General features: G+C 42.0%; 1 protein-coding gene across 5 annotated transcripts in view; it reads left to right on the top strand.

Moving 5' to 3' along the window:
- The window catches only part of PPP2R2B (protein phosphatase 2 regulatory subunit Bbeta), a 249573-nt gene that overhangs the window by 151674 nt on the left and 70853 nt on the right, over window positions 1-27046 (top strand). For all 5 annotated transcript variants that reach the window (XM_083487822.1, XM_083487823.1, XM_083487825.1 and 2 more), the window contains 3 exons: window positions 17875-17972; window positions 21209-21374; window positions 25270-25382. In XM_083487822.1, coding sequence (XP_083343948.1) covers window positions 17875-17972; window positions 21209-21374; window positions 25270-25382 — 377 coding nt within the window. The remainder of the gene's footprint in view (window positions 1-17874; window positions 17973-21208; window positions 21375-25269; window positions 25383-27046) is intronic.

Genomic DNA, 27046 nt, shown 5'->3' on the forward strand with positions numbered 1-27046 from the left:
GCAACAGACAAAATTTCTGCTGTCTGCTTTTTCTGCCCATGTTACACAGGCCCTTCTTTATATGAACTGGCTTCCACTCTGTACTTGGGCCCAATTGAAGCAGTAGCAGATGCTGTGCAGCTAACCTGACCTCCCTCCTGCTTTGTCATTACTGTATACTGGGACAGGGAGGGAAGAGACTGTGGTGAAGTCAGTAGGGTGCAAACCTGCTGGCGGAGCCAATCCAGAGTGGAGTATTTGTACCGCAACACCCTCACTGCCTCATCACCCCACCCAGTCTCCATCAAAGTATGCAGAAGCAATGCATCCAGAGGGAGGTCAGGTGGCTGCTCTGGCCCCACTGTGGCATCCATTACTGACTTTTAAGGTGGCCCAAATGTCCTGGGAGCAGGATATTTGAATGAGTGCCTCTTCCAGCATGAATACCTCCATCAGTTGCAATCTCCTATGGTGGTGAACCTAGGGCCTCCCAGAGAATGGCAGGTTATGGGGCAGCAACAAACAGGCTTGATACTAGCATCTATGCTCTGTTTTGCCACCCAGAGATGTGCAGTCAGGATAAGCAAGAGGGCTTTTTGGTGTTTCCCACCTTGGGTTGTCTTGTTCTTTTAGGTGTAGTGGGGTAGGACATTTCTCTTCCATCAAGCTTCTATATTCTAATCTTGCCTGCTGTCAAACTCCAAATATCGTGGGTTATTTTTAATGCTCACCCAGTAGTGTTAATTGTAGTGTTTAATTGTAGTGTTACCTTGCATTTTATACTTCTTTTTATATGATTGTAAGCCACCTTAGGCACTTTTCTTAGGTCATAGAGTCAATAATTGAATGATTTAATAAATTAAGATGATAATCTCTGGTGCATTATTGCCAGTTCCAAAACTAAGAACAAAGTGCTGAGTTTGTTTTTTCTCTCTGGCCTTGCGTAAGAACCAACTTCAAAACTTGCACATGCACTTCCTTAGCTTGTTTTGTTAAGACAGGAGTGCATAAGAGCAACTTTTTTTCTCTCCACACAGAAACCTCTGAGATGGTGGGGAAAGATCTGTTTTTGAAAAGATTTGTTTTGCCAGTAAAATTGCAACCTTTTCCTGATATGGCCTTTTGACTTTAATAGTGGGTTAATAGGCAGAAATTCAGCAGGTGTAGCTTTTGCATCATTAAATCTTCACGCTGGAGACCCTGTGGTTGCCACTGTTTAGCTTGTCACAGGGCTCAAGGCTCCTTGGAGGGAGCGGGGAAGAGACATGCTTACCAAGGGCCTGATTTGACTCTGAACACCTGAAAATACTACAATGAAGGACATGCTCAAGGTCACACTGGCATAGCAGGGAACAGTGTCCAGTCATATTAATTCATAATTTGTGGGGAAGATTGCTTTCCCTCCTGTCTTAAGATGTGCCACCTCTAAAACAACAGGAAGACAATGTTGAGAGAACTGTAGCTAAATAGAAAGCTTCACCAGCACCTGCATTGTCTTGCAGAATCTGGAATTTAAAAGCAAAACGGGGAGTTTTTTGTTGTTCCTGAAAACATTTCTACACTCCGTTAATGTAGCTCATTTGATATTGTTCAGCAAAACACAGCCTGCATGTTTAAATCAACAACTGTCTTTGAACACCACATGGAAAGGGGGTTTTGAAATCATCACACTATGATTGACTCTGTGGTCAATTGACCAGACACTACTGCAGCTAAATTCTGGATAAGGCCCATTCACAAACAAAACATGGAAGCCTTGCTTTGGATAATTGCAAATGTATTCTTGCTCCTTGTTTACCTTGCTGGTGACATTGATGATGAAGCATTAGAGTATGTGAAATCAAATAAAACATGGGAAACAAAAACAAGCCTTTCTGCAATTCTGCAGTGCATGGATCACTGTGGAGGCTGAAATATAGGTGGAAAAAAGAAAGGGATCAAAATGCTCTCCATTCAGCTTACCGGAGCAGTGGGGCAAATCAAAATGTACTGATAAATAAGACCCACTCTGAATACTGAAGAACTAATGTGATACTTCATCACTTGCCAAACAGATTTCCTCTAATTTGTGTGGATATGCATGAGAGAAAGAGAAATGTAACAGTGGAAATTACAAAATAAAAGTGATATAAAAATGATGGATCTTTGTAATTGTGCAATTAATCATTTGTTTCAAATTCACTGCATTACAGAAAGCATATTTTCTAATTATGCTAAGCATACATACAATAAAGAATGTCTCTGTAGCTAAGTATTGTCATGGAGGCATACAGTTTTGTAAATCAGGTGTGTAATTTTTCATGCTTTGCATATCTTTCAAAACTTAGCAAAATATATTCTTTGCTGGATTTTCTAAATTCACAGGATAAAAATAACTAAGGTCTAGTCTACATAAGCAGCAGAAGAGTAGATTATACAACCATCAGAGTTCAAGTGCAAATTTTTCAGGGAAACCTCTTCCTGTTAGTGGTTTCATCTCCAGCAGCAGGATTAGAGCCCTGAACCTAGTCCAGCTCCTTAGCTGGAGAGACTACAGCTTCTGCCTCTATTCTGTACTCCTGGCTCATTGCGCCCTCCCTGTGTCAGTTACTAACTTTCAGCCAATGTGGCTGCTGCCAATGTAGTTAGTCTCACATTTAGCTTGGCCCTTAGTGCTTCAGAGCTGTTACAGAATTCTTATGGGGGAAGTCCTTCTGTGCATGAAGCAGAATGTCATCCAACATGCTGAGCTTTTTAAAGTGTTCTGTGCTTTGCCTGCTTATTTTCTGTATATTGAGTGGCTTACAAAGACACAGAAGCAGGTTTAGAAAAGGTGGCACTTTTGAGATCATCATTGATCAAAATGGTACATGAATTTGGTTTGCTGTATTTATATCAGCTGGGATTCTATGGTTTTCTCACATGTGTGCGCCCAGAAAAATGCACATGTAATGTTCTGCAATCAGATTGCATGATGATTCCTAGAGGCAACTGCTTTTCATGTAGAAACTTTGAAGCAGACCATAGTGTTAAAAGATTGCCTCCTACTTAAAAAGGTAAAGGGACCCCTGACCATTAGGTCCAGTCGTGGCCGACTCTGGGGTTGCGGTGCTCATCTCGCTTTATTGGCCGAGGGAGCCGGTGTACAGCTTCCGGGTCATGTGGCCAGCATGACTAAACCGCTTCTGGCGAACCAGAGCAGTGCACAGAAACGCCATTTACCTTGCCGTTGGAGCGGTACCTATTTATCTACTTGCACTTTGATGTGCTTTCGAACTGCTAGGTTGGCAGGAGCAGGGACCGAGCAATGGGAGCTTACCCCGTCGCAGGGATTCGAACCGCCGAAGAGGTAGTAAAAGGTGATCCATTAATGGCACCAGGAAGTAAATAGCATTCTAGGGGGCAAAATGGAATGCCTTTTTAGCCTTGCACAGAAAGTATTAACACTTTTATGCTACAGTGAATACCTGCTCCTAGGTATTTCGTAAAAATAGGAACATTAAATTGAGCTGTCAGTAGAGTCTAGAGTCATTATCAGCTTCCTTGAATGAGTTCAAAATCTCTCTGGCGAAAGTGCAGAGGAAATCACTTCCCAGATTGAGATAGACCCATCTTCCTTTTAGAAATCTCTTTGCAGAGGTCTGAAAATTTCCATCAGTCTCTCCTGCCATGAGGCAACTATTGTGCCAAATTAGTGCCTAGTGGTGATTTCCCTGGACTTCACAGAGTATATGATTGATTCAAAGTAAAAATGCAAGGGTCTTTGAGCAGATGTTATCTCTCCCTATCATGAGAAGTTGTGAATCTCTCATTTGATTGCAGCCTGATACCAGATTTCATGCAAATAGAGATGAAACACCTCTGGAGCAGCCATTAATTCTGTCCCCCTCCCACCAGTGATTTTCCTAGTGTAAGGAAGAACCACAAGGTTGCTGTTCTAATTCTTGGTTTAACACACTCTTTAGTTATCAGAGATAACATTATTCATGGCTTGGCCAATTAAAAATGATAGCTTACCACACACCCCAAGCTGGCATGTTGCATGTTTGCAATGTGAAGGTCAGTTTGTCAAATCTGAGACCAGTGTGGGGCACCCACCATTTGCACAGGAGATTGCCAGTTGGTAATTGTCAATCTCCATCATTTCCTGACAAAGGGGAGTGGAAAGAAGGGGAGCATGGAGAACAAGAGGATAAATGAAAAAAATGAATTCTGTGGTTTCAACCCTCGGCCTGTTGACCTCCTGATCTCTTTAGCACAGACGGTGTATGTTTAATGAAGGGACATATGTATGGCCTCCAGACACACACTTTACATTCCAATGGGTTTGGAAGGGCCAAAAGTCCAATATACTAAGCAGGAGAGGGGAGGGGGAAACCCAGGAAGAATGGCAATGGAATTAATTCAAGACTTGCACGAGGAACCGAGCTTGTTGTATATGGTGGAGCCTGAATCAAAGCTGGAATCTTTGTCATTCTGGCCTTAAATCTGAGCAAAGTCTGGAAAATTCTCTGTTGTTCCTCTACTAAAGAGTAGAAGAGGATGGAATGAGGAGGCTACTCTATTTTACAGGAGCTTATAACTGACATGGTCCTAATTATCAAATTACTGCTTACATTTTAAAAAGCCTCCTTACCTATTCTTTGTTCTTGTACACACACCTTTTATTGCTGATTTTGGCCCTTCTCTGTTTCCATATTTCCACTGTTCAGAACTTTGCACACTACACCCCACATAAAGTTAGAGTGCAGTCCTTGTTGGGGTAGGCACTGCTGAAAGCAGGGAGGCTTGCTTCTGAGTAGACATGGATAAGGTTGTGCTCTTAGATTATTTGCCAGCATCAATGATACCGTGTTTCTTCAGCTTTCATTCGTCATTCTGCTTCTCTTAGTCATGGCAAAGCACAAGGTGTTTTGCATTGCAGTGACACTCCATTCACCACAACTGGAAATCTTGCTCAGCTAGTTTAGGTTGTGTCTCCTATACTGATAACAAATTTGGGCTCCTCTCCCCATATGTGGTCACAAGCAAATGCTAAGATGTATAAACATGCTTTGTTGGACTGTTTTAATTGAACAATTAATATCCTGCCCTTTTGGTGCTTCTGCACCATTCGGCATCTAATAACAATTAAAACCACCCATAAAATACAGTATTTTTAATTTTTTAATAACATAATAAAAACAGAAATGCAGCAGATAAAACCGAGTCATTGAATAAAAAGTATCTATCCAATAAATGCCCGCCCTGTTAGGCATTGCCATACAGCAAAACACCAAATGTGTGGGTCAGCTAAGCCTCTCAGGGGAAAAGATTCCATGATTTTAGGTGCAGCCACAGAGAAGGCCCTTTTATAAAAGTCAAGCACATGCATTTTGCCTTAAAAAATGGTTCCCAATATAAAACCCAGTGTATCAGTAGCCCAAATTCGTATTTGATGAAATGGAGAACTGTGCTTCTAAAAAAACCCATTCTGAGCCGAGTTTTGTAGAAAGCACTTAATCGTAATAAACTTACACAATAGCTTGTACTGTAATTCTCATTTTTATACTCTGCCTTTTGTATAATTGGCCTGAACCATAGTGGGTGATGAAGCATGTAGCTAACAGACATTTTGTCTTTCCCATAGTTGAAACAAAGTGAATTTTTCTGTCTAGACTGGAATTTTCTCAGGTACATTCAAAAGTTTTGGTTAACTATATATAATGATGGTTTGTCAAGCAAGGATCCAGTCTTTCTTCATAGTTTGCAAGCGTGTGCCATTTTGAATTATAATTCTTTTTATAATTATAATTCCACCGGCTCAAATAAAGACATTTGGTTATCCGTAGCAAGCAGTAAGATATGAACATATACATACAATGCATATCTCTGTGATTGGGCAATAATGTTCAAGCCATTTTTGCTGATGAGCCCAGATGCGTACTGAGTTTAATGCAGTGGAATTGATTTCTGTTTGCTAGCCTATCATTCCCCTCAGCAGGGGAAAATCAATACAGATCAATCATGTGTGATTTTGCATGCCATTAGATCCTGATTTAACCTCTGTAGCCCCCTCCCCTACTGTGGACCACACAGTTTGAAAGAAGATTGATTGCTTCAGATAATCTGGGCATGACCCTTCCATTGAAACATCGGGAATCATTCCCTCCTTCCCTAATACTTTTTAACCTAATTATTAAACACAGGGTTCTTGAAACTCTGCCATTCCACTTCTCCGTAATTTGGAATAGTGGGCAGAAATTCAACTCTGCAATGAGGGCATATTAATAGCTAAGCAGAAATTTTGCTTGGGGCTACAAGTATTAAGCAATTCGTTGTTCTGACTAGCAAGGACTTGGGTGTTGCAAAGGGCCTGCGGACTGCACAGAAACACATTTTCGCTTCTTCCTAAGCCAAATTTTGTGGAAAAAGGAAATGTGAAGATGAGCTTTTCTTCCAGTTTGTCCCTAAATTAGTATGTAAACTAGCTTCCCAGGGGGATACTTCCATACCTTTCCTTCTAGTGGTAAGAATCACAGGCAACAGAACATGGTATTGCCCATGGGGGGGGGGAGAACACTGGGTGATTTCCAATGTCAGTCATACTTGAAGTAGATCCATTGAGATCTACGGTCTTAAATTACTTAAGTTCAACCATTTCAATGGGTCTTCTCCAAATATATCTAGCATTGCCCAGTATGTCTTTTAATCTGGATCTTCTGTAACATTGAAAGGGGTTGAACTCGTTGCTTTGAGGGTAGTTTGACTCAGAAGTATGTTACTGCAATTTGGTGATTCCTGGTAGCTTTCATTGACCAAACTGAAAGTGATTTCACACTACAGAAAATTATCTTCAAGAGCCTAAAAAGCAGGCAACCCCAAACTCAGCCCTCCAGGTGTTTTGGGACTACAACTCCCATCATCCCTAGCTAACCGGACCAGTGGTCAGGGATGATGGGAAGTGTAGTCCCAAAACAGTTGGAGGGCCACATTTGGGGATGCCTGCTCAAAAAGATGCCTATATTATACACTGTGAAAATATAGTCGTGGCTATATAAGGTGTGCTGGAACCTTAATGGTGAGACTTGTAGTCGTATGGACTGATGCTCTTTTTGGTGTGTCAATCAAGGATAAGGATGTCCGTGCTGCAGCATGGTTCTATTGTCCCATTTTGGACAGACCATTAATTCTCCCTCTTCAAGCCTGGTTATAAATATTTCTGAGTCAAAACCTATCGCTTTACCTGGATACTGGACAACAGCTAGTCTTGACTTTGTTGGCCCTGGTGTTGTGCAGCTTTGCCTGTCTTCCTGTGCTCTTCATCTTGGGTAGATACTTCTTTGCTTATTGTCCATGGCTTGTAAATGACTTTTTTGGGTTGCCTTTTCTGTATAATGGCTTTAACCTCTTACCAGTGATTCCTAAAGCTCCCTGGCATTGCACAGATAGCCTACCTGTAGATGATTTGGTTTCCTTTGTCCCAGCCATCAACTCAACAGATATAGGTAGAATCACATTTGGGGAAATGCTTGCAAAAGGAGATGGGATGAGCAGCATATCCTCTTTCTCATGATGCAAAGTGCTACAAACTAAAGCCTGAAAACTTACTCTGTAGTTCACAGCTGTGCCTAGACTTGAAACTGTTCGTCTGAGGCCTTTTATCCAGTCTCTAGACTGGCAGACTCTGAACTGTTATTTCCACAATTTCTCTGCAGAAGCATAAACATAATTTTTCAACTGCTGGCCTTTGTTCTGTATTGCTGGCCTAGAGCACATATCAGATTTTATTTTAAAAGAAATGGGTTTTCAGAAAGGATTTGCATGAGAGAATGAATATGTATCCTTTTGATACATATTCACTGTCATTTTAATGAACTCAACAGAGAAGCTTCTACTGAATGTCTTTGGGTACAGTTCTTCAGAGGTGTCTTTTGGGGGGAGGGGTGCACTCACACCCACCCTTGCAGTCTCTAAGATGACTGTCAGGGACCAGAGGTATATGCTGAGTGTCTGTCAATTGTGGGGATCAAGCCAAGGGTCCAGCAGCCCCAAATGTTGTTCCTTTCCATTCTCTCAATACCTATAATTTTCCTTTTATTTCCTTGTGTTTATTTTATCCATCAAAACACCACGAAAGCTCTCTCTTAGATTTAAATTCCCTTCTGTGGTTGCTGGAACACTGCAATATCCCATTGGCTGCCTTTATTACAGTCACACAGCAGGCCTGGGACATTGGGGATTATTGTACAATCACTCAGCCTGGTCAGTGCTAGCATCCCTATTCCTTCAATAAATCTGTTGTCCTTTTCCTGTTTGGTGGGCTTAGAGAGGGGATGTGCAATGAGTTATTATCCCACACTTATCAGCATTAAACTGGATTTGACAACTCATAGCTTGGGATTTGAATGATCTAAATCCTTCATCATTTGGCAGCCCTGAGGTTTCCTGTGGGCTTTTTTAAATGGTACTTCTCAATTTATCATCTGCAGGGTTGGAATCCTTATTTATGGTCAGTGGTGGATTTAGGATGGTGCAGCTGGTCCCCCCCACAGGATGCCAAGATGAGGGAATTAATAATAATAATAATAATAATAATAATAATAATAATAATAATAACCCTATATTTATATGGGTACCTACTGAGAAGATTCATAAAAAAGCAACTGTACCAAAAGGAATTACTGTGAAAATAAGAAATGGGGGGGGGGGGGCAAATTTTGTCCTCACTCCGGGTGCCATATTACCAAAGTCCGCAGCTGTTACTGAGTTCAGAGATAAGATGAGAACTTTGAAACCTGTCTGGGAGTTACTTTGCAACAGAAGTTTCCTGTAGAATCCAGTTCATCCAGAAGAACAGTCTCAGTCATCATGAAATAGAGCTGGCAAGTGATTCACGCTCTGTGTCCAAAGTAGAACTCCCCCATCCTTTCTCCATAGTGATATGAGTAAACTTCATGTGCAAAGGCACCTCTTTCTTTCCCAGGGAAAGTTCCTATTCTATAAGCACCAGAAGAATTGTGTATGCCTCCACTCCCCTTGTTTCTCTGTGACATCTGAAACCTATCTTTGAAATTTGCCTGATAGCTGCCTCTCTGGAAGGAGACTCCACAGTCTCTGTAGCCTAAGGATTGTTAAAGAGAATGCATGTTGGCTATACCTAGTCAATGAGGACTTTCCCCCAGAAAGGCCTCGGCTTCCACCATGTTAATGACAAATCTATTGGTGAGTGGGATTCCTGACTCACAATCCAGAGGAGGCAGTGCTGTACCTTTTGGCATAGGGATGGGGCAGGGCAGGGTGGAAGTGGCAAGTTTGAGGCAGCCCCACAGCAGTTGCCCCACAGGTGCACACATAAATGCAGGCTCTCCTGACCTTGCCATTGTCTTGCCCCGCCACCCCCCCCAGTATAGAGCTGCCTCCACTGGGAGGACTCCACAGCCACCCCCACCCTGCCCCCCCAAGCTTCAACTGTCCAATAATGCAGGGGCAGGGAGCCTATGGCCCTCAAGATGTTTCTGGACTGCCACCATCCCTGAACATTCACCATGTTGACTAAGACTGATGGGGGTCCAACAACAGCAACAACAATTTCTTACCTCCGCCCATCTGACTGCATTGCCCCAGCCACTGTGGGTGGCTTCTAGCATAATGAAAGCACAGCAAAACATCAAGCATTAAAAACTTCCTGGTATAGGGCTGCCTTCAGATGTCCTCTAAAAGTTGTATAGTTCTTTATCTCCTTGACATCTGATGGGAGGGTGTTCCACAGGGAGGGTGCCACTACCAAGAAGGCCCTCTGCCTGGTTCCCTGTAACTTTTCACAGTGAGGGAACCACCAGAAGGCCCTTGGAGCTGGACCTCAGTGTCCAAGCTGATCAATGGAGGTGGAGATGCTCCTTCAGGTATACTGGGCTGAGGCTGTTTAGGGCTTTAAAGGTCAGTACCAACACATTGAATTGTGCTCGGAAATGTACTGGGAGCCAATGTTGATCCTTTAGGACTGGTGTTAAATGGTCCCGGTGTCTGCTCCCAGTCACCCTCATCATTAAGAGGGTCACAGGTTTCCCATTCCTGGTCTTAGGGAAAGTTTGTGTAACTTAATGATGATTATGTTACAACAGTATCAGAGATAAAATTCCAACATGTAAGTGTTGAGACTGACAACAAAACACCAAACTGTATACAGAGAGGAAAATAAGTAACTAATTTCCAGGCATAAGAAAAGGAAGGAGATGTTATCATTCTGCAGCCTTTGCAAGTGAGTTGAAGCTTATTCTTTTCTTTTTTAAGATTAAAAGTACAACCCTATAGGTGTTTTCAGAGAAGTAAAGTCTACTGTGTTCAGTAGTGTTGCTGTCAGAAACAGTTCATAGGCTTGTGGCTAGGTGTTTTTTTTTTTTTTTTTTTTTACGAAAGGCAGTTCTCATAATGTACATTTCAAAATGCACGCTAGGGAGCCAGTGTGGTGTAGTGGTTAAGAGCAGTAGTCTTGTAATCTGGTGAACCGGGTTCGCGTCTCTGCTCCTCCACATGCAGTTGCTGGGTGACCTTGGGGTAGTCACACTTCTCTAAAGTCTCTCAGCCTCACTCACTTCACAGAGTGTTTGTTGTAAGGGAGGAAGGGAAAGGAGATTGATAGCCGCTTTGAGACTCCTTAGGGTAGTGATAAAGCAGAATATCAAATCCAAACTCTTCTTCTCTTCTTCTACAAAAGTATCTTCAGAAACCCAACCACCTGTTTCCTTCCCATGAAACAGCTTTGAAAGGAATGATATGAAGTGGAAAATCAGCAGGGGTGTGTGTGTGTATGCACTCAAACACTTTCCCAACCCATAATATGCAAATTAGGCTGTCAGATTTGGTGAACTGGAATATGGTAAGCCCTATATGAGAATGAAGTGCCAGCCCTCCTCTTTTACACTATTTCAAGACCCTGCTCCCCCCGCCCCCCCCCATGATGAAAGCTTTACACCAGGAGGCAAAAACATTTGCAGTATCCACCCATTTCAGTTCAGACTTGTTTGCAGGCGATATGAAAAAGATGAGGAATTTTATCTCTCCATGGCAATCCAGATGTAGCCCCACCTACATTGCCACCTCAAGCTAGTCTGTGGGTGGGCCATCCGTTTGGTGTATATATTTTTTTGCCTGAAATGAAAATATGACATTTTTCATGCTGAGTTCTGTGTCTGCTTCTTACTTTCCATTCGCCGCCCCCCCCCCGATAAAAATGGTATTGCTCCTGAGGAAATCAAATCCAATCTTCAATATATTTAGCATGAAAGCAATAAAGAGCATTAATGTACTTCAGAAGGGAGAGAAGTACGGGCTGGCATCATCTGCCTCATGGAGAAAAGAAGGATCACCATGGAAACTGTTTTCGTTGAATTCCGCACTCTCCAGGCACTGCATGTGTAGGAAAGCAAGTAAAAGGGATGGGGCGAAGGGGGGCAGGAGGGGGGGAATCTTAGTTTTCCCCCTCTGTTGCCACAAATCTGCTGCTGGAGTCTTCTCGTGAAGCAGAGTCATGAATTATATATACCGATTGTGCAAACAGCATTATGAATTCGAATTAATATTGCGCACTGCATTGGCCTTTAAATGAAGGCTGGTTTGAAGTAGCAGGTGACAATCAGGATCAGACTGTAGTGCATTCCAGTGACACAAGTTAACCCTAAAAATGAAAAAGCAGCAGCTTAGGAGTGTCTTTGCAATTTTAAACACTGACAGATGCCACTTAGAAGAATAGAGGATATTTTCCCAACTAGCCAAGGAAAGAAAGGCCACCTCTGCCGCTCTTGGGATTGTGTACTTAGATGCTCATCTCCTGAAAGGGGGGGGGGGGAATCAGTCACTTGGGGGTTGCAATCAACGTAGCGCTAAGGTGAACATTCCACCAATGCAACCATTTTTCCTTGCATGATTCAGCTTTCTTCCCCTTCCTCCCCTATGTCCTGGAGGTTCCCCAAAGCATTCAGAGCAGATTTGGGGATGGCTTGAAGCATGCTCAGAGGGAAGAGGGGCGGAAATCGCCTTGGGTCAGTGCTAATGCTTGCGCTAGCACAAAATGTGTGTTGAATGCCACCCTTGGTGTCTCCCATCCAATCTTTTCTGGTGTAACAGGCCAAAGAAGAATTGGTTGGGTTTCCCCCCTCTATTTTATTGGCCTCTCTGTTGTAGAGGAGTTTTGTACTCTGTCTCTGCCCCAGAAATCCTTTAGTGTCCAAGCACTGAGAGCATCATTGGGTTAAATCGGGGGAAGCACCTTGGGTACAAGCCAGAACTGATCTAAGTAACTGCTGATCTAATGCAAGCAGCACCTCAAGTTTGCTAATTAATTATACCTTATAAATGAATGCATATCCTAACGTAATTAGACCAAAGTGCCTTTTTTGTATTTCCAGACAGATCTAAGTTTTTATGTTTTTCAGCAAGGACCAGATGACTTTATTAAAATAAGATTTGAGGTGTAGAGACAAATATCTGATTTGTGTTTAGCACTCTGGCAGGTCTTTTAGCTTGTATGACTGAAGCTAAGCCAGGAAACTCGCCACCTGTGTCTTTTGTTGTGCAATGATGCTCATGTCCAGCCTGGATCTTTTAGGGAAAGCTGTTTGAGATTCAGAGTGAGGCCTTTCGTATATTTTTTCCTATAATTGGGTGCACATTGCACTCCCAATTTAGTCGGGTTTTGGGGGTCAGTCTTGAAGACTACTCTGCACTGCCCTTTTTAGATACCATAGTCCCATTGATGGCTGAGGCAGCTGGCATCTTTCTCTCTTTAACTTTAAGTAGTTCCCTTCCATGCCAACTCATTGCCTTGCCCCCTTGCCTCTGTGCCATGTTTGTTGTTTCCTAGTCAGGAATCTTTTGTGGAGAGGTACAGGCAAAGAAGAAGTGAGTTCACAAGAATCCTTGGAGCCACAATGGTTGTAGAGAAGGGTGAGTTGCCTTGCCATGGGGTTCAGGTTACTGGCCACCCTGAATGAAGGCATCCACTCTTGGCAGGTGGAAGAATTGCCTAAAATGATAAGTCCTTGTTAAAGCACGGAAGCCTATCTGCAGTTCTGCCTGTATTGTTTCAGTGAAAAGTTATGAAGAACGTTAGATGGTGTTGCTTCAGTTTCAACTCCTTTACTTGTTTCTGTTTTCTTCATTTTCCCAATCTCACTCCTCTTTTGCTCTTGTGGGACTGGGAAACTGTGTGTTTTGTATGAAACCTTCTCCCACCTTCCTAGTTCCTTTTCTTTCCTCATAACAAAGCTGAGCCTATAAGATTTAGCCTCCTACTCTTACATAAGGCATCTCTTTGCCTCTAGCTCTCCCACTCCCATTCTGCAGCAGCAACTAAGCAAAAGGTCCAGGCAGTGGGGGGGGGGGGGAGTCAATACTGTGTAACATGCAGTATTATTAATTCTGTATTGGTATTGGTATTGCAAACCCCAAGTCATTAACCTATGTGTGCTCTCACACTTCACCTTAAAACATTTTACTTCTGTTAATAAATAGTGCAGTTGCAAGATTGGTGTGGTTATTGCTAGCTCTCCAGAACGACTAGCTTTTTGCAGGTCAGTGCTAAATCCTCCAAAGTAAGCAAGCTACTAACAGCCAGTGCAATCATGTATTTTACATCTCCATGAGGGATATGAAGAATACTGTTGAGTAGGCTGAAAGCAGAGTAAGGTTCCTATAACTTCTGTCTTAGAGCTTCAGTATGCTGATGACAACATAGTGTGTGCACACTCAGAAGATGACCTGCAAACCATCCTAAAAATCTTCGCAGAAGCTTATGAAAAGCTTGGCCTATCACTCAACATCCAAAAAAAACCAAAGTGCTGCACCAAGAAGCACAAAACAACGCCTCTGCAGCGCCACTATTCCAACTCAGTGATTGAAGCACAGCGTGTTTGAGGACCAGGACATTCGCAGGAAAACCAAAACACATATTTACAAAGCTATTGTACTACTAACCTTACTGTATGCTTGTGAAACATTGACCACTTAGAAACACCACCTCCAGCTCCTCAAAAGATTCCATCAATGATGTCTCCGAAAAAAAATTATATATCACTTGAGAAGGCAGGTGAACTAATGCCAGTGTACTGGAAGAAGCAAAGATCACCAGTGTCAAAGCAATGATTCTTCAACATCAACTTTGTTGGACTGGTCATGTTGTTCAGATGGCTGATTATTGTCCTCCAAACAAGAATCCGAACTTTAAAATATTCTGAACTTAAAAATGGAAAGTGTAATGCTGGTGGTCAACAAAAGTGGTTTAAATACTCTCTCAAGGCAAATCTAAAAAAATGTAGTAGAAACACCGACAATTGAGAAACACTTGCCTGCACCAATTGGAGAACAGCCTTTACCGAAGGTGTTGTGGACTTTGAAGACAATGGAACACAGGACAAAAGGGAGAAATGTGCTAAACGTTTGGCAAACCCTCACCATGATCAACTCCTGCCCAGAAACCTATGTCCCCACTGTGGAAGGACATGTTGGCCTCCACAGTCACTTACGGACTTACTGTTAAGACCATGTTCATGGAAGACAATCCTACTCGGCTACAAGTAATCGCCAAATAAGAAGAAGAGAAGAATATAAATCCCACTGCAGCCCTTGTGGGTTTCTCAGCTGTTGTCACAGCCCTGTCTACAATGAAATTGTCTTCCTAAATCTATTCACAGCAAGCAAGTGCTATAAATTAGTTAAGACAAACTTCAGAAAGCATTCATGTCTTGGTAAATATGCTTAGTGCTGGAGAGACAGGGCAATATGGAGAAAATTGTGCAAATATTAATAGAGGCAGCATGGAACTCATTATTCACCTGCCTAATGCCATCTGGATGTTCATGGCCCAGCAGGCATGGTGGGGGGGGGGAGTATATGTGAGGAGTAGGCTTCTTGCATAGAGAGTGACTGGATCCATGGAGAGTGGGGTCACAGGCTCTTAAAAGCGCAAATCAACATGCATTTGGGCTAAATGGAACTCACAATGGCAATGAACACAGATTACAATTTACCAGATGGAGTTTACTATATAGTAGGATGTAACCATGTGGGAGGCCAGTTGTCTGTTACTACCATACCTTGTGGAGACAAAACATACCACCTCTTTGCTTCCCCAGATTTCTGAGGACAAGATGAGACTTTATGAGGCATCCACTCCACATGGCTTTCTTGTAATGTCCCATTTCACTATGTAAAATGACATCATTCTGCTGTGCCTCTAGCACCCAATATGAAGGTTCTACATCACACATCTGTGTTACACTAGACATTCTGAGGAAGGAAAGAAGAGATGCCTGGGTTGGCAGTGCACCCTGAAACAAGGTCCTGATAGCTGTGTCTTTATTTTTATTAGATATAATTTGGAAGGGAGCAAATGTAAATTGGGTGCTGAAAGAAGTCCATGATACCATAAAACCTGCTCCCTAACACACAATGAAAATGGATGCCAGAAGCTAAAAATGTGTAAAAGCCTTCATTTTTATAAAAGAAGCCCTTAGCTAGCAATACTGCTATGTTGGAAGCCATTTTTCTCCCTCTCTAGTTGTGCTTTGCATTCACTGAAAACTGCACTCAGATGCAGTTGCTGAAGACAGGGAGTAATTGCAATGGAATTAACCCCTGACATATTTTCCTAAGAATAGCCCTGATAAATCCACTCATCAGGAGGTTACCCGCTTACCTTGATGCAGTGTAAACACTCCTTTCTTCCACTTTTTGAAAGGGACAGCATTTGTAAGTCAAATCACTCTCTGCCCAAGCACCTCTCTACTGTATTTTAGTTAAATGTATTTTCCATTATATTTCACTTCAGAGTGTTTGAATATTATTAAATAACATAATGCTTCCAGACATTGCGTTATAGAGGTGGGTTTGGGAGGTAGTCGCCTTGGAGCTGTAAATGTTGAAACATATCCCTGTGGGCTGCAGAAAATATAACTACACATGTATGGCATGTGTAGTTTAGGCAGCACACCTAACACACACACTTAGTAGGGAGTAAATCCCATTAAACTCAGCAGGATCCACTCAGGCAGCAGATCCTAATGTAGATCTTATTCAGGGCCAACCCAGCCACGAGGCATGGGCTCATTTGCTGAGGAAACACATTTCAGTTTTGTGGTGTATTGTATATTTGTATTTGAAGGGGATGAATTTCGTGACTGGCTCCAGGTTTTGGGGGAGCCTCAGGTGAGAGGCCCTTGTGCCCATGCACTTTGTCATTTGCCTTCCTCCCTTGATGCTCCAACCTCATTTCTTCCCACTACTGGTGCCCCCTTAGCTCTGGCCCCTTTCCTAAGGCTGAGGCTGAGCATGGGAGCCAACTACCTGGGCATCCCTACTCCTTCCAGGCAGTGGCCCTGTGGGCAGAATTATTTCAGGGAGAGGAGCGGGGAAGAGGCTGAAAAGAGCATATGAGCATCATGCTTTCCTCACTCTGCTAACACCGCATGCCCTTCCCAAGGGGAGATATATATACATATATGCAGAGCTTTTTTTCTGGGGGGGATGCAGGGAGACGCATACCCCTAAACATTTTGTGAATCTTTGTACTTTTGTCCATTTACTGTATTTATTTTTCTCAATTTGAACTATAAATGGTGATTTTCTTGAGTCAAAATGAGGGTACCCCTAAACATTTTTCTTAGAAAAAAAGCACTGTGTGTGTGTGTGTGAATGAATGAACAAAAATATTCTTTGTTCACTATTGACATGAACATTCAGAATGAAAAAATGGTGTGTGTTTTTACTCTGTAATTAATAGAAGTTAAATCAAAAGATTTTGTGTCAGTGTAGATTCTCTGTGGTTTTGAATCCGTTAAACTAGACAGTGTGATTGTTAAGGGAAGATTATATTGGAGTGAATCTAGGAGATGATGGAATACAGAGAGCGCTAATGAATAGTATCTAAAGTGGTATTTACCCATTGCTGCTTCCTGAGGATCTAAGTGAGAGGCAGTGATAACTGGCACATCATACCAAAGTTTGAAGTTTGGCAGATACTTGCTGGAGGAGACAACATTTTCCTAGACATTTTTAAAGCAGAATAAACATGCAACTTTTACTCTGTTATTATGAGAGATGCTGATATTTTTCCTTGGAAAGCACTTTTGTCACAGGGACACTGCATTCTGTCAAGCAGCAGTAACTAGAAAAATGCAATTTGGCCTTCAACCAGCATGTTGGTTATCACTGTGACTACAGCGTGGAATGTAGTTGTAGTATCCTCAGGTGCCATTTCTGATAGTGCCTGTACCATGTTGTCAGTGTTTTATGTAATGAATTTTTAAAAACTTCTTTAGAAACCAGGGATTCCAACTCTGATAGCAGAAACATTATTGTAGCCTTTAACATCCAGTGATCCTTTCCTTCTCTTTGGAAAAAGACATTGTACACTCTCCCTTTCAAGCATTAAGAGTGCACACCTCCCTAGATTGCTGTACATCACTTGAAAATGAATAAAGAATAATGTTTAACAGACTATCCAGCAAGGTTATTTCCCCCTCTCCTGCAGCAAGGCTGCTTCATCCCATAAATCACATGGGGCCTGGAGATTGCACCACTGGCCAGCCCTCATGAGATGCTATTTGTAAAGACTCGTGCTTTTCCCACACACCATCCCCCAGCCGGTGTAAACATTCCAGCCATTTATGTTGGTGACAAAAGCAAGAGTGTAATGGCTGACTATTTGAAGTGCTCATATGGATTTTTAAATCTTGACAATTCTTTGCTTATAATGTCTATGAATTCGCTTTATGATATTCAAGTATAATAGAACATCCAACTGCTCCATAGAAATTCCACAGGGGAGGCAAAGCCCTGACGGTAGTTGTTCCTGTAACCATATAGGCAATGAAGCCTTTAGATGCCTGTGCAAAGCCAGGTTGCAGTTAACTTAAATTGCCTTTGTCTTTTTCTTTTCAGCTGACATTATCTCTACAGTAGAATTCAACCACACAGGAGAATTACTAGCGACAGGGGACAAGGGGGGTCGCGTTGTAATATTTCAGCGTGAGCAGGAGGTAAGTGCTGGTGAATGCAAAAATGCCCATTTTTATCCTTTTAAAAGAAGCTTCCTGCTGCTTCCTAATCTTTGCGTGTCAGTCTTCACCCTGCTTCTCTTCTAGCAAACTAAAAATTGCAAAAAAGTCCATTAACATCAATAGGCCAGCTTCTGTCTCATGAAGCACCCTGCAAATACCACATTTTCTGCATCCTTTTGCTTCCTTTAACAGTCAGTGCTGGCTGCAAATCTAATATAAACTGAATACTGCTGAAGCATCATAAATTCAAAGACACCCAACTGCCTTGTTTGCCCAGCCAAATAATGCTTTTAAAGTCTGATTTGTTTAATCATTAGTACGACTTCTCTTACTTCTTTTTCTTTTGCTCTCTCAACTGCTTTACTTTGCAAAGGTATGCATAGTCTTATTCTGGTAAACACTGATGCAGGGCCTTACACAACAGTAGTGATGCTGTTGCCATATGCCAGTGAAGAATATATTCTAAGGTTTCACATATAATTAAACTCCACAGTAGAAGCACGGTATTGTCAGTTGTTATTTCTTTCCATTTGTATAATTGCTTGTTGGATGTATGTGTGTATTCTGTATAATTGTTTAGAAAGGACAGTTTTTATTGCTATAGAATACACAACATGGGCCATTCCCAGAATATGATTCCCAAGTATATCTTTTTATTCTCATCTGTCCTAGTCGGCAGAGATATGTCTTACCTGAATGGAAAGGTATTATTGGATCAAAAAGGCAGGATTTTGATAACAGCTTGAATTGATCCCACTGGTGCAAGCAGAAGACACTTCCACATGTAGATGTGTGTGCTGAAGGTTTTCAGTTTCTTCTCATCTACACCTTAAACAGACAATCCATACACTTGCAAAAAGGGTTTTCTTCAGTTAAGGGGATCATTCATTAACTCACATAGCAGGATTATTGGCATCTTGTGAATATATCAAACTGTGTAGGATAACTTTCATCTACATGGGACTAATGTCTCACTTGTAACATTTCAGAGAATGCTATGAGCAGACATTTATGAGAGCCTCTAGTAGAAATGCTAGCATCAGGCACCATCATTTTAATGCAACACGTTATTTGTGGCAGAATCAGCTCTTATGAATGACATGCCATATTCTGGCCTCATCAGCTTGATAAAGTAGTACAAGGGTGAAAAATGGTCAATTGCTTTCCCCCAGTCATGGCTTGGTTAAAATTCATTTGACAAAAACTGATTTTCAGTTAGTACAATTTAAAATCTGAATGTTGCTGTCTCCAGAATATTTATGCTTAAGGCCTGCAGTACTGCCCCAGTGCTTAAGGTATTGGCGTCAACTCATTTACATCAAATGAATGCATGCGGCAGTACATTTTTTAAAATTATTATTATTTTGCTGAGTACCCTCAATTGGGCTATTACAGTGGCAAAGTGTATGCCTGTGCTGCCCCAAGGGGGCAGGGTGTAGAGGGCACCTTCTCACATGCCACAGTTCAGAGTAGGAGAGGGGCAGGGAAGCTGCTGCCCACTCTCCCCCTGCTCTCATCCGCCAGGCGCACCTTGCCAGGACAGAGGTGGGATGCTCTCTGCTGCCGGATCAAATATGACCCAGCGGCAGAGCTGCTGCCACCGGGCACGAGGTGTGCTACAGCTGAGGAGGGTGGGCAGCAGCGCTGCCGTCCACTCACCTGCTCTCCTCCCCCCGAGTCAGGCCTGACCCAGGGTGGGGGCAGAGCTGCACCGGGCACAAGCGCCGCAGCCAAGCCACAACTTCTGGTGTGGAGCCAGGCTCCGATGTGGGAACCTGCTTTGGGGTGCCTGTTTGCGCCCCCTCTCAAAATTGCTCCCGGGGCCACGGCCCCCATGACAAACCCCACGCTATGCATCTGGGCTCTTGGAGGGTGTCATCTAATTTGGATCAAACAATCTGATGAAGTTATGGAGGTTGCATATACTCCCATCTAGGTGGGGATTTTAAAGCTTCCTAAAATAATGTGCATCTTTAGCTGAATTGAATTTATCTCATCAAGTGTTGAAGACTCATTGCAGTTACTTTTGTGCCAAATAATAACCATATGTGGTTATGTCACCTCAGCTATGAACTTACTAGTTGACCTTAGGAGAAGGAGTTCCCCTTTGAAATCTCTTTCCTTCCCATATGCAACATGTAAGTAATAATACTAGCCAACTTTAGTTACAGGCATGGATCCTTTTTGGAATATCTTCAGGGAGCAAGGTTGAGAAACATCCTCTGGCTGAGTCCTTGGGGATTCAGTGGTGGGCAGACAAGGCAGCTCTGCAGGCCGATGGTCTGATCTGACATAAGGCAGTTTTATATGTGGGTTTTTACTGTTATAATGCAAAGTGCTTTGAAACAGAGTCCTATTAAATATAAGCTGTAGTATTTCAAACATGTCCATTATGGGCTAGTTCACACAGTGAAGGGGGCTGCTGATTTCTCCATGTGACCTCTCACGTGCACAGGGGTCACGTTGGGGAAATCTCAGTGTGAACCAGACTGTGTCCAATTCAACTCAGAGAAGCCAGTGACCTTTTTATAAGCTTGCAACAGTGGGACAAAGTTTTGCTGTAATTGTGGAAATGGTTTCTGCCCACATATAACAGTGTACAGACCATTTCAACCAGAGGAGTGTCTGTGCAATTCATTGTGTGGGGGAATTGCATGGAAGAAATAAGCAGATGGCTCGCATGTGTGAAGTGGCCTTATGATTGGGCATCTGGATACTGTCAATTGGAAGTGCCTCATAGTAGCATAACAGCAGTTTTCAGGATAAAGGCAACTTTAGACCATTTTGTATGCTTTCCATTCCATCCTGGGTTGTTATTATTATTATTAATTCTGTTAGGCCTGTAGGCAAACACTGCATTGAGCTGTGATCCTGGGCATAAGCCAAGTAGGGTTTGCCCCTTGATTTGAGCCACTTTCACACCTTGCCAATATGTTTTGGAGATAAATGTCAGGGAGGCCTTCATTCATTCATGGAACAAAGGTGCTCTTCCTGCTTCCTATCATCAGCATGCAGAGAAACTGACACACGAGGAGGATGCATTGTGCAGGAAAGATCTCTTGTGTCTGCTTTGATATCTAAACTGTAATGTGTCACCATAATCAGACATTTCCCTGTCTTTTAACAATCCTCTGAGAACAAAAGAATCAATTGAAAATTTGCTAGCTCTGGCTCTTTTAAAGAATCCCTTTATTGTTTCTTTCCCACTCCCACAGAGCAAAAACCAGCCCCATCGCAGGGGAGAATATAATGTTTACAGCACATTCCAGAGCCATGAACCTGAGTTCGATTACCTGAAGAGCTTAGAGATAGAGGAGAAGATCAATAAAATACGATGGCTCCCGCAGCAAAATGCAGCCTACTTCCTGCTCTCCACCAATGGTATGTTGTAGTAATGACAGATAATTCTTTGCTTTCCAGCCAAATATCCTGCTATGCTTTGGTGGCTTGCAATAATTAAAACTTGTAATCTCGCTGCAGGATGGGTAGGTATTACTTTCTCTCTCTCATATACGGGTGGAGCGACTGAAGCTCACAGGCTTTGTAAGATGGTGGCAGTGGCTGTAATAAAGCCCCTTTTCATAATATAAGTCAACAGCCCATTAATATCAGATCTTACTAGGAACTTCTTAGTGCAGTTGTACCTCTGCATAGAACGATGCAACTAGACACAGGTATCTGGCTGAGTTCAATTGCCCTCTCCTCTGTCTCCTGTCCTAACGTGTTTCATGTATCTTCACATTATGACTGTTCCACACACACTGCTACTTGTGAGATAATGAACAGCATGGCTTAAATAACAACTTAAATTATCCTTGGGACAGTTCTCACAATTTTGCTTTAGTATGTGATTTTAGCCTTTCTGAAGGCATTTTACATTAGCGCTGCCCTTCCCAAACATCCTATACACTTTCAGATTTGCTCTTATTTTTTTATCCGGGCATGTAACTTGAAAACAGATGTTATTGTCAGTGATGATTAGTTTACTGGAAAACCTTCATCTGAAAGAACAGCACTTCATACAATATTTGATAGTTAAGGGAAAGGACACAAATTTTAAACTTACAACTTATAACTAAGGCCAAGTACTAAAAAATAGAGCTATAATGATAGTTTTTAAGATGACTCCCAAGCATCTTTTATATGGAGGAAATCTCTCTCCATTTGCAAAGAGGGCTTGAAGCTAAATTGTCTTAGGCAAAAAAGAAGGGGGGGGAGTTTTTTCATCCCCTATCACTTTATTTTTATTTAGTTTGAGGGTTGTTCTCTTGCCCCAGTTTGGGAGCATACTTCTCCCATAGCTTGTTTTAAAGCAGCATAAATTCTACCCTCCTGCAGCCTACCTTTCTGTTCCTACCTTCCTGTTTATTACATGGAAACGATCTATTGGTGTTGGATCCAGTCTAGTGCTGAGAATAAAATTCTGGGTCTTTTGTCTTCTGTAAAAGCCCATAGTAAGAGGAAGACTTAAAAAAAAAAAAAAGACAATCCGAAAACAAGATGGAAGCCCAGTTTTGAAAAACATCTCAATTTGAGAAGTCTTTTAAATAGGAAAAGCAGAAATGTAGATATGCCATTTGCAGGCATTCCATTATTTCGTGTATTAATTGCACTGTGGCCTATAAACAGGGTGTCCTTGTGATGATTACGAATCAAACAATTGCAGGGCATTGTGCTGAGGGATTACATACCTTCTATAGAACACTTAACATATCAAGAAATAGACTGGTTTAGTAAAACAAACCCATTGTACCTTTTTATAGGGTAGAAAGAAAACCCCTTCTTGATCATATAGAACCCAAGCACAAGGGAAGAGTCCATCAAAATAACTTCTCTAATGATTACTATTCACAGCTCTCTAAGAAAAGCTCCAACTTGTCTTATGTAACCAACCAGGGATAGTTCACACATAAGAAAAGCAACCATACGCTCTCCAATTTTGTTCTGGTTCAATTTTTATATACCCCTCAGTTTATGCATAATGCACTGACCTTGATCTAGTGTTAACCACAGTGAAGTTCTCTGACCTCATGATTGTGCTGGGGAGCCTCTGTCAGAATTACACTCTTCTACGATAATAGGGAGGGAAGGAGGGAAGAAGCATTCCTAATTTGTTTCAGTTTTCAGTTGTGCTAAGCTTATGTTTCATGTTATGTTTAGATAAATATCATGAGGATCCAGTGATGTTACTAGGATGAATGAAGCCTTAAGATGGATGTGACTTAATTACTACAGGAGAAAAAAGGGGGGTCTAATTATCTCTCATAGTCAACTTACTTTGTGTTAAAGAATTTACCCTATTGATCATTGTAATAAAATTCTGAGAGTTATTAAACTCATTTGGGGGAAGATTCACTGAAACACAATGAAGATTAATTATGTAGCCTAATGTTCTGTTAATTGAGTTTCTAAATAGTTTTTTGATTAACAGGAATATTATTCAGGAAGGTGTTTTCATATGCTTATAAATACCTCAAAATGATTCAGAGTTCTCTGCTACCTTTTCTACCCAAATATTCCCATTCTGTTCCCAAAATAACATAGTGTATGGAAGGGCCCTTTGATCAAAATGAGTTAATACAACAAAATTAACAGGAGTCAACTGGAATCCCCAGAAAAGGGGGTGGAGGGAAATGAAGATGAATAAGATTGTCTTTAAAGGCTGGTGGGAGCAATGACAAACTGCCGATAGAGCACCCGCCAGGAGGGGGAAAAGAAAACACCATTATTCAGAATAAAAGCCACATGTTCCTGAGGCTCTTTCCCTGAAGGACTTCATGGCACAACGATAAATGGGATGACAACAAAATGATGAAGCCAATGGAAATATCCACCTGACAGGCAAGCTGGCAATTGTGGAATTCAGCACAGATTCAGTGTCGATGATAAAACGTCAGATTTTATTCCTTTCACTGGGAGGAGGGAGTTGAAACTGACTTTTGAGTAAATTACGGACATGATTGGGCTCCTTTCTAGTTTGTACTTTGTCACCCTTTGGACTTGCAATGTAATCTGTTGCAATCAAAGCTCAGCTAAAGCAGTTAGCTTTCATGTAACTCTAAATTGCTTTTATAGGATATTGTGCATGCTAGTTTTCTTGTCTAAGCTGTTCCCTCAACCTGTGCCAAAGTAAAATTCATTCAGCTTGACATATGCAATGTGCAGAGACCAGATTACAATCAGCAACCTTTTGCAGACGAGACACTGGAATCTACTTTTGTGGCTTACTGGTTCAAAATTTGCTTGAAATATTCAAACATGATAGATAGGCTGCATAGTCATGAATGTTGTTATTTCCTTTTGCCAAATTGGCAGGAATAACTGGTGGCATGTGTTTCTTCAGCATGCGATCAGAGAAGAAATCCTTGTAATTGCCCCTTCTTAATTTTACATAAAGCTGTGCTTTCCCCCTGCTATATTGAAATAAGATCAAATGCCTGACTGCGCCAAGACCAATTATTGAGAGAAATGCATGGTTTAGGCCACCATTACTAGGTCAGGGTATAAACATTAAAAATCTTCCATTTGACCTCCTTTAGTCTGAAAAGTCACAACAGTTTCTTAGACCACTGGTTATGTCTAAATATATAGAAAGGAAAATTCTGCATAGGCATCTTGTGTGGAATACTTTTAATTATCTAAACACAGAAGTTTAAGGGGACAGTGGCTATATGAGTAGCAACATTCTATGGATTTGCAGCACCCTCTATATTTGGTCCCTGTAGGGGATAGGGAAGCCTTGCATTATCCTTCTCCAGTAATCTCCTACTGCGATTGAATAGGGGAACCTCAATTCTTTCTGAGTCTTCTGCAGTGGAGTTAGAGGAAAGTGGTCCTTGTGGGGCTGACCCTGAATGTGCTCCTGCTTCAGGTTCAGAGTCCGTTCCTCCACTTTCTGACTCATAAAAGCTTCTGTGTCATTTCTGATCGTTGATTTCAGCAAGAATGAAACCTGATCATGCTACCTGCAGAGGGCATGGTGTGAAAATTGCATTGGAGTTGAGTCTGTGATCCTATATTTCCTTAGTCATGGACTACCTTGGTGACCCTGAGCAAGTCACTAACTTGCAACTGCAGTTTCCCATCTGAATTACTGTTGTTTTGAGACTAATATCATTTTTGTGATACACAAAAAAAAACACCCTGTCCACATATAATGAGCTGCGTAAATAACAAATAAAAGAAAACATTGTGGAATATTAAATGTATCGTTATTCAATAGCATTTGATCTGGCTTAGAAAAAAATGTCAATTGGGTATTCCCGTTGTCTTCTAGATAAAACTGTGAAACTATGGAAAGTGAGTGAACGTGACAAAAGACCAGAGGGCTACAATCTCAAAGATGAAGATGGACGGCTCCGAGACCCCTCCACAATTACCACACTACGGGTATGGCAAATGCATATTTCCGGGAGGGGGGGCATTTCTCCTGCAAAAAAGTCAGAGTTTCTTTATTTCATCACTCATGATCTCAGCAAAAAACAACAGCCCACAGCATTTCTGTCTGAAGTACAGTGGCACCTCGGCCTAAGAACTTAATTCGTTCCGGAGGTCCGTTCTTATCCTGAAACTGTTCTTAACCTGACGTACCACTTTAGCTAATGGGGCCTCCCGCTGCCGCCGCACCGCCACTGCACGATTTCTGTTCTCATCTTGAAGCAAAGTTCTTAACTATTTCTGGGTTAGCGGAGTCTGTAACCTGAAGCGTCTGTAACCTGAAGTGTCTGTAACCCGAGGTACCACTGTACTCTTGGCATGTTTCCATACAGGGGCCTAATATTACAAATGTGTAATTGGGATCAGGTATTTTTTTACTTACTGGATTTTCCCCAGAAAGGGACAATCTTAATTAAATGCAGTGTGTGTGTGTGGTGGGGGGGGGGTGTGAGATATGGACTGATATGGACATTTTGATGCCAGTGACGTCATGTGGGTGCTGCAAAATACCTTCCTGTGTGAGGAGTGCTGTTCACACTATTAACACCTGTCTGGGAATACCCTTTCTTTGCACATTAGATGTTAGTAGCATGATCAGAGTGTTAATTGTCCCTGTCGTAGTAATGAGATAGTGTTTGACACTGTAATGAGGACGGTAGCCTTGCCATTGCTTAAGGCAGTCTCGCCAAAACACCTGTGAATTCTTTGGAGTGTGGTGCATATAGCAATTGCAGCTGGGTTTAAACAAGCCGTGTTTCTTCTTTGGATTCTCACCCCGCTTTGGTCTCGTGTTCTAGCTGCCAGGGTACATTTCTGTTAGGGGTTCAGCTAATTGGAAGTAAGGGAGACATCACTGCCTGCTGTAGCTGACTGACTCAGGGCAACGGTTCTTTCACACATTCTGGTTTTCTTACACAGAGGTTATGTGCATTCTGATGGTTGCCTGCTTGAGATACTGATGGTGTGAACAATACCTGCACTATAGTTCACACACTCACACTTGTTCAACACAGGTGTTTTCTATGTCCGGCAAAGCGGTAATGTATAGAAAACGCCATATCCCAACCCATGCTGTAGAAAACCTTGGGTTATGTTATTCATAAGCTATAGTAGTACAAATAGTGCTGCATAAACAACAACAACAGCTCAGCAAGACAGTCAATACCAAGTAGAAGAAACATCTGATTGCTTTAGTACCAGAACACCTCAAGAAAATTGGGTTTCCTGTTTGGGTTGTCAATTCCTGACCTAAGGTGTTTTCCTTTTGCTGCACCAACTATGTAACAGGAGGAGATTTGACAGACATCACCTCTTAGCAGAGTGGTGGAAGAAGCTTCAGCTGGTTCACCTTGCTTTACTGCAGCCAAAGCACAAGGTTCTGCTTGGCAGAAGTTCATGTTGCGGTCCTGTATTCGCATTCTGAAAAGCACCCCATAGACGTCTTTGTCTTCCTTTCCCTCTTTCCTCAAGTAGCAAAAAGATAAAGAGCTTTCATTTTTGGTTAAAAGAAACACCCACCCACCTCACTCACACACGAAAACAAAGATCACCACAGCCAATCACAAGCAAACAATCACACCCTAGGCCAACCCCAACCTCTCTCACCACCAAAGGAA

Source organism: Podarcis liolepis (assembly GCF_965112155.1).
Source record: "Podarcis liolepis genome assembly, chromosome: 2".
Taxonomy (NCBI): Eukaryota; Metazoa; Chordata; class Lepidosauria; order Squamata; family Lacertidae; genus Podarcis; species Podarcis liolepis.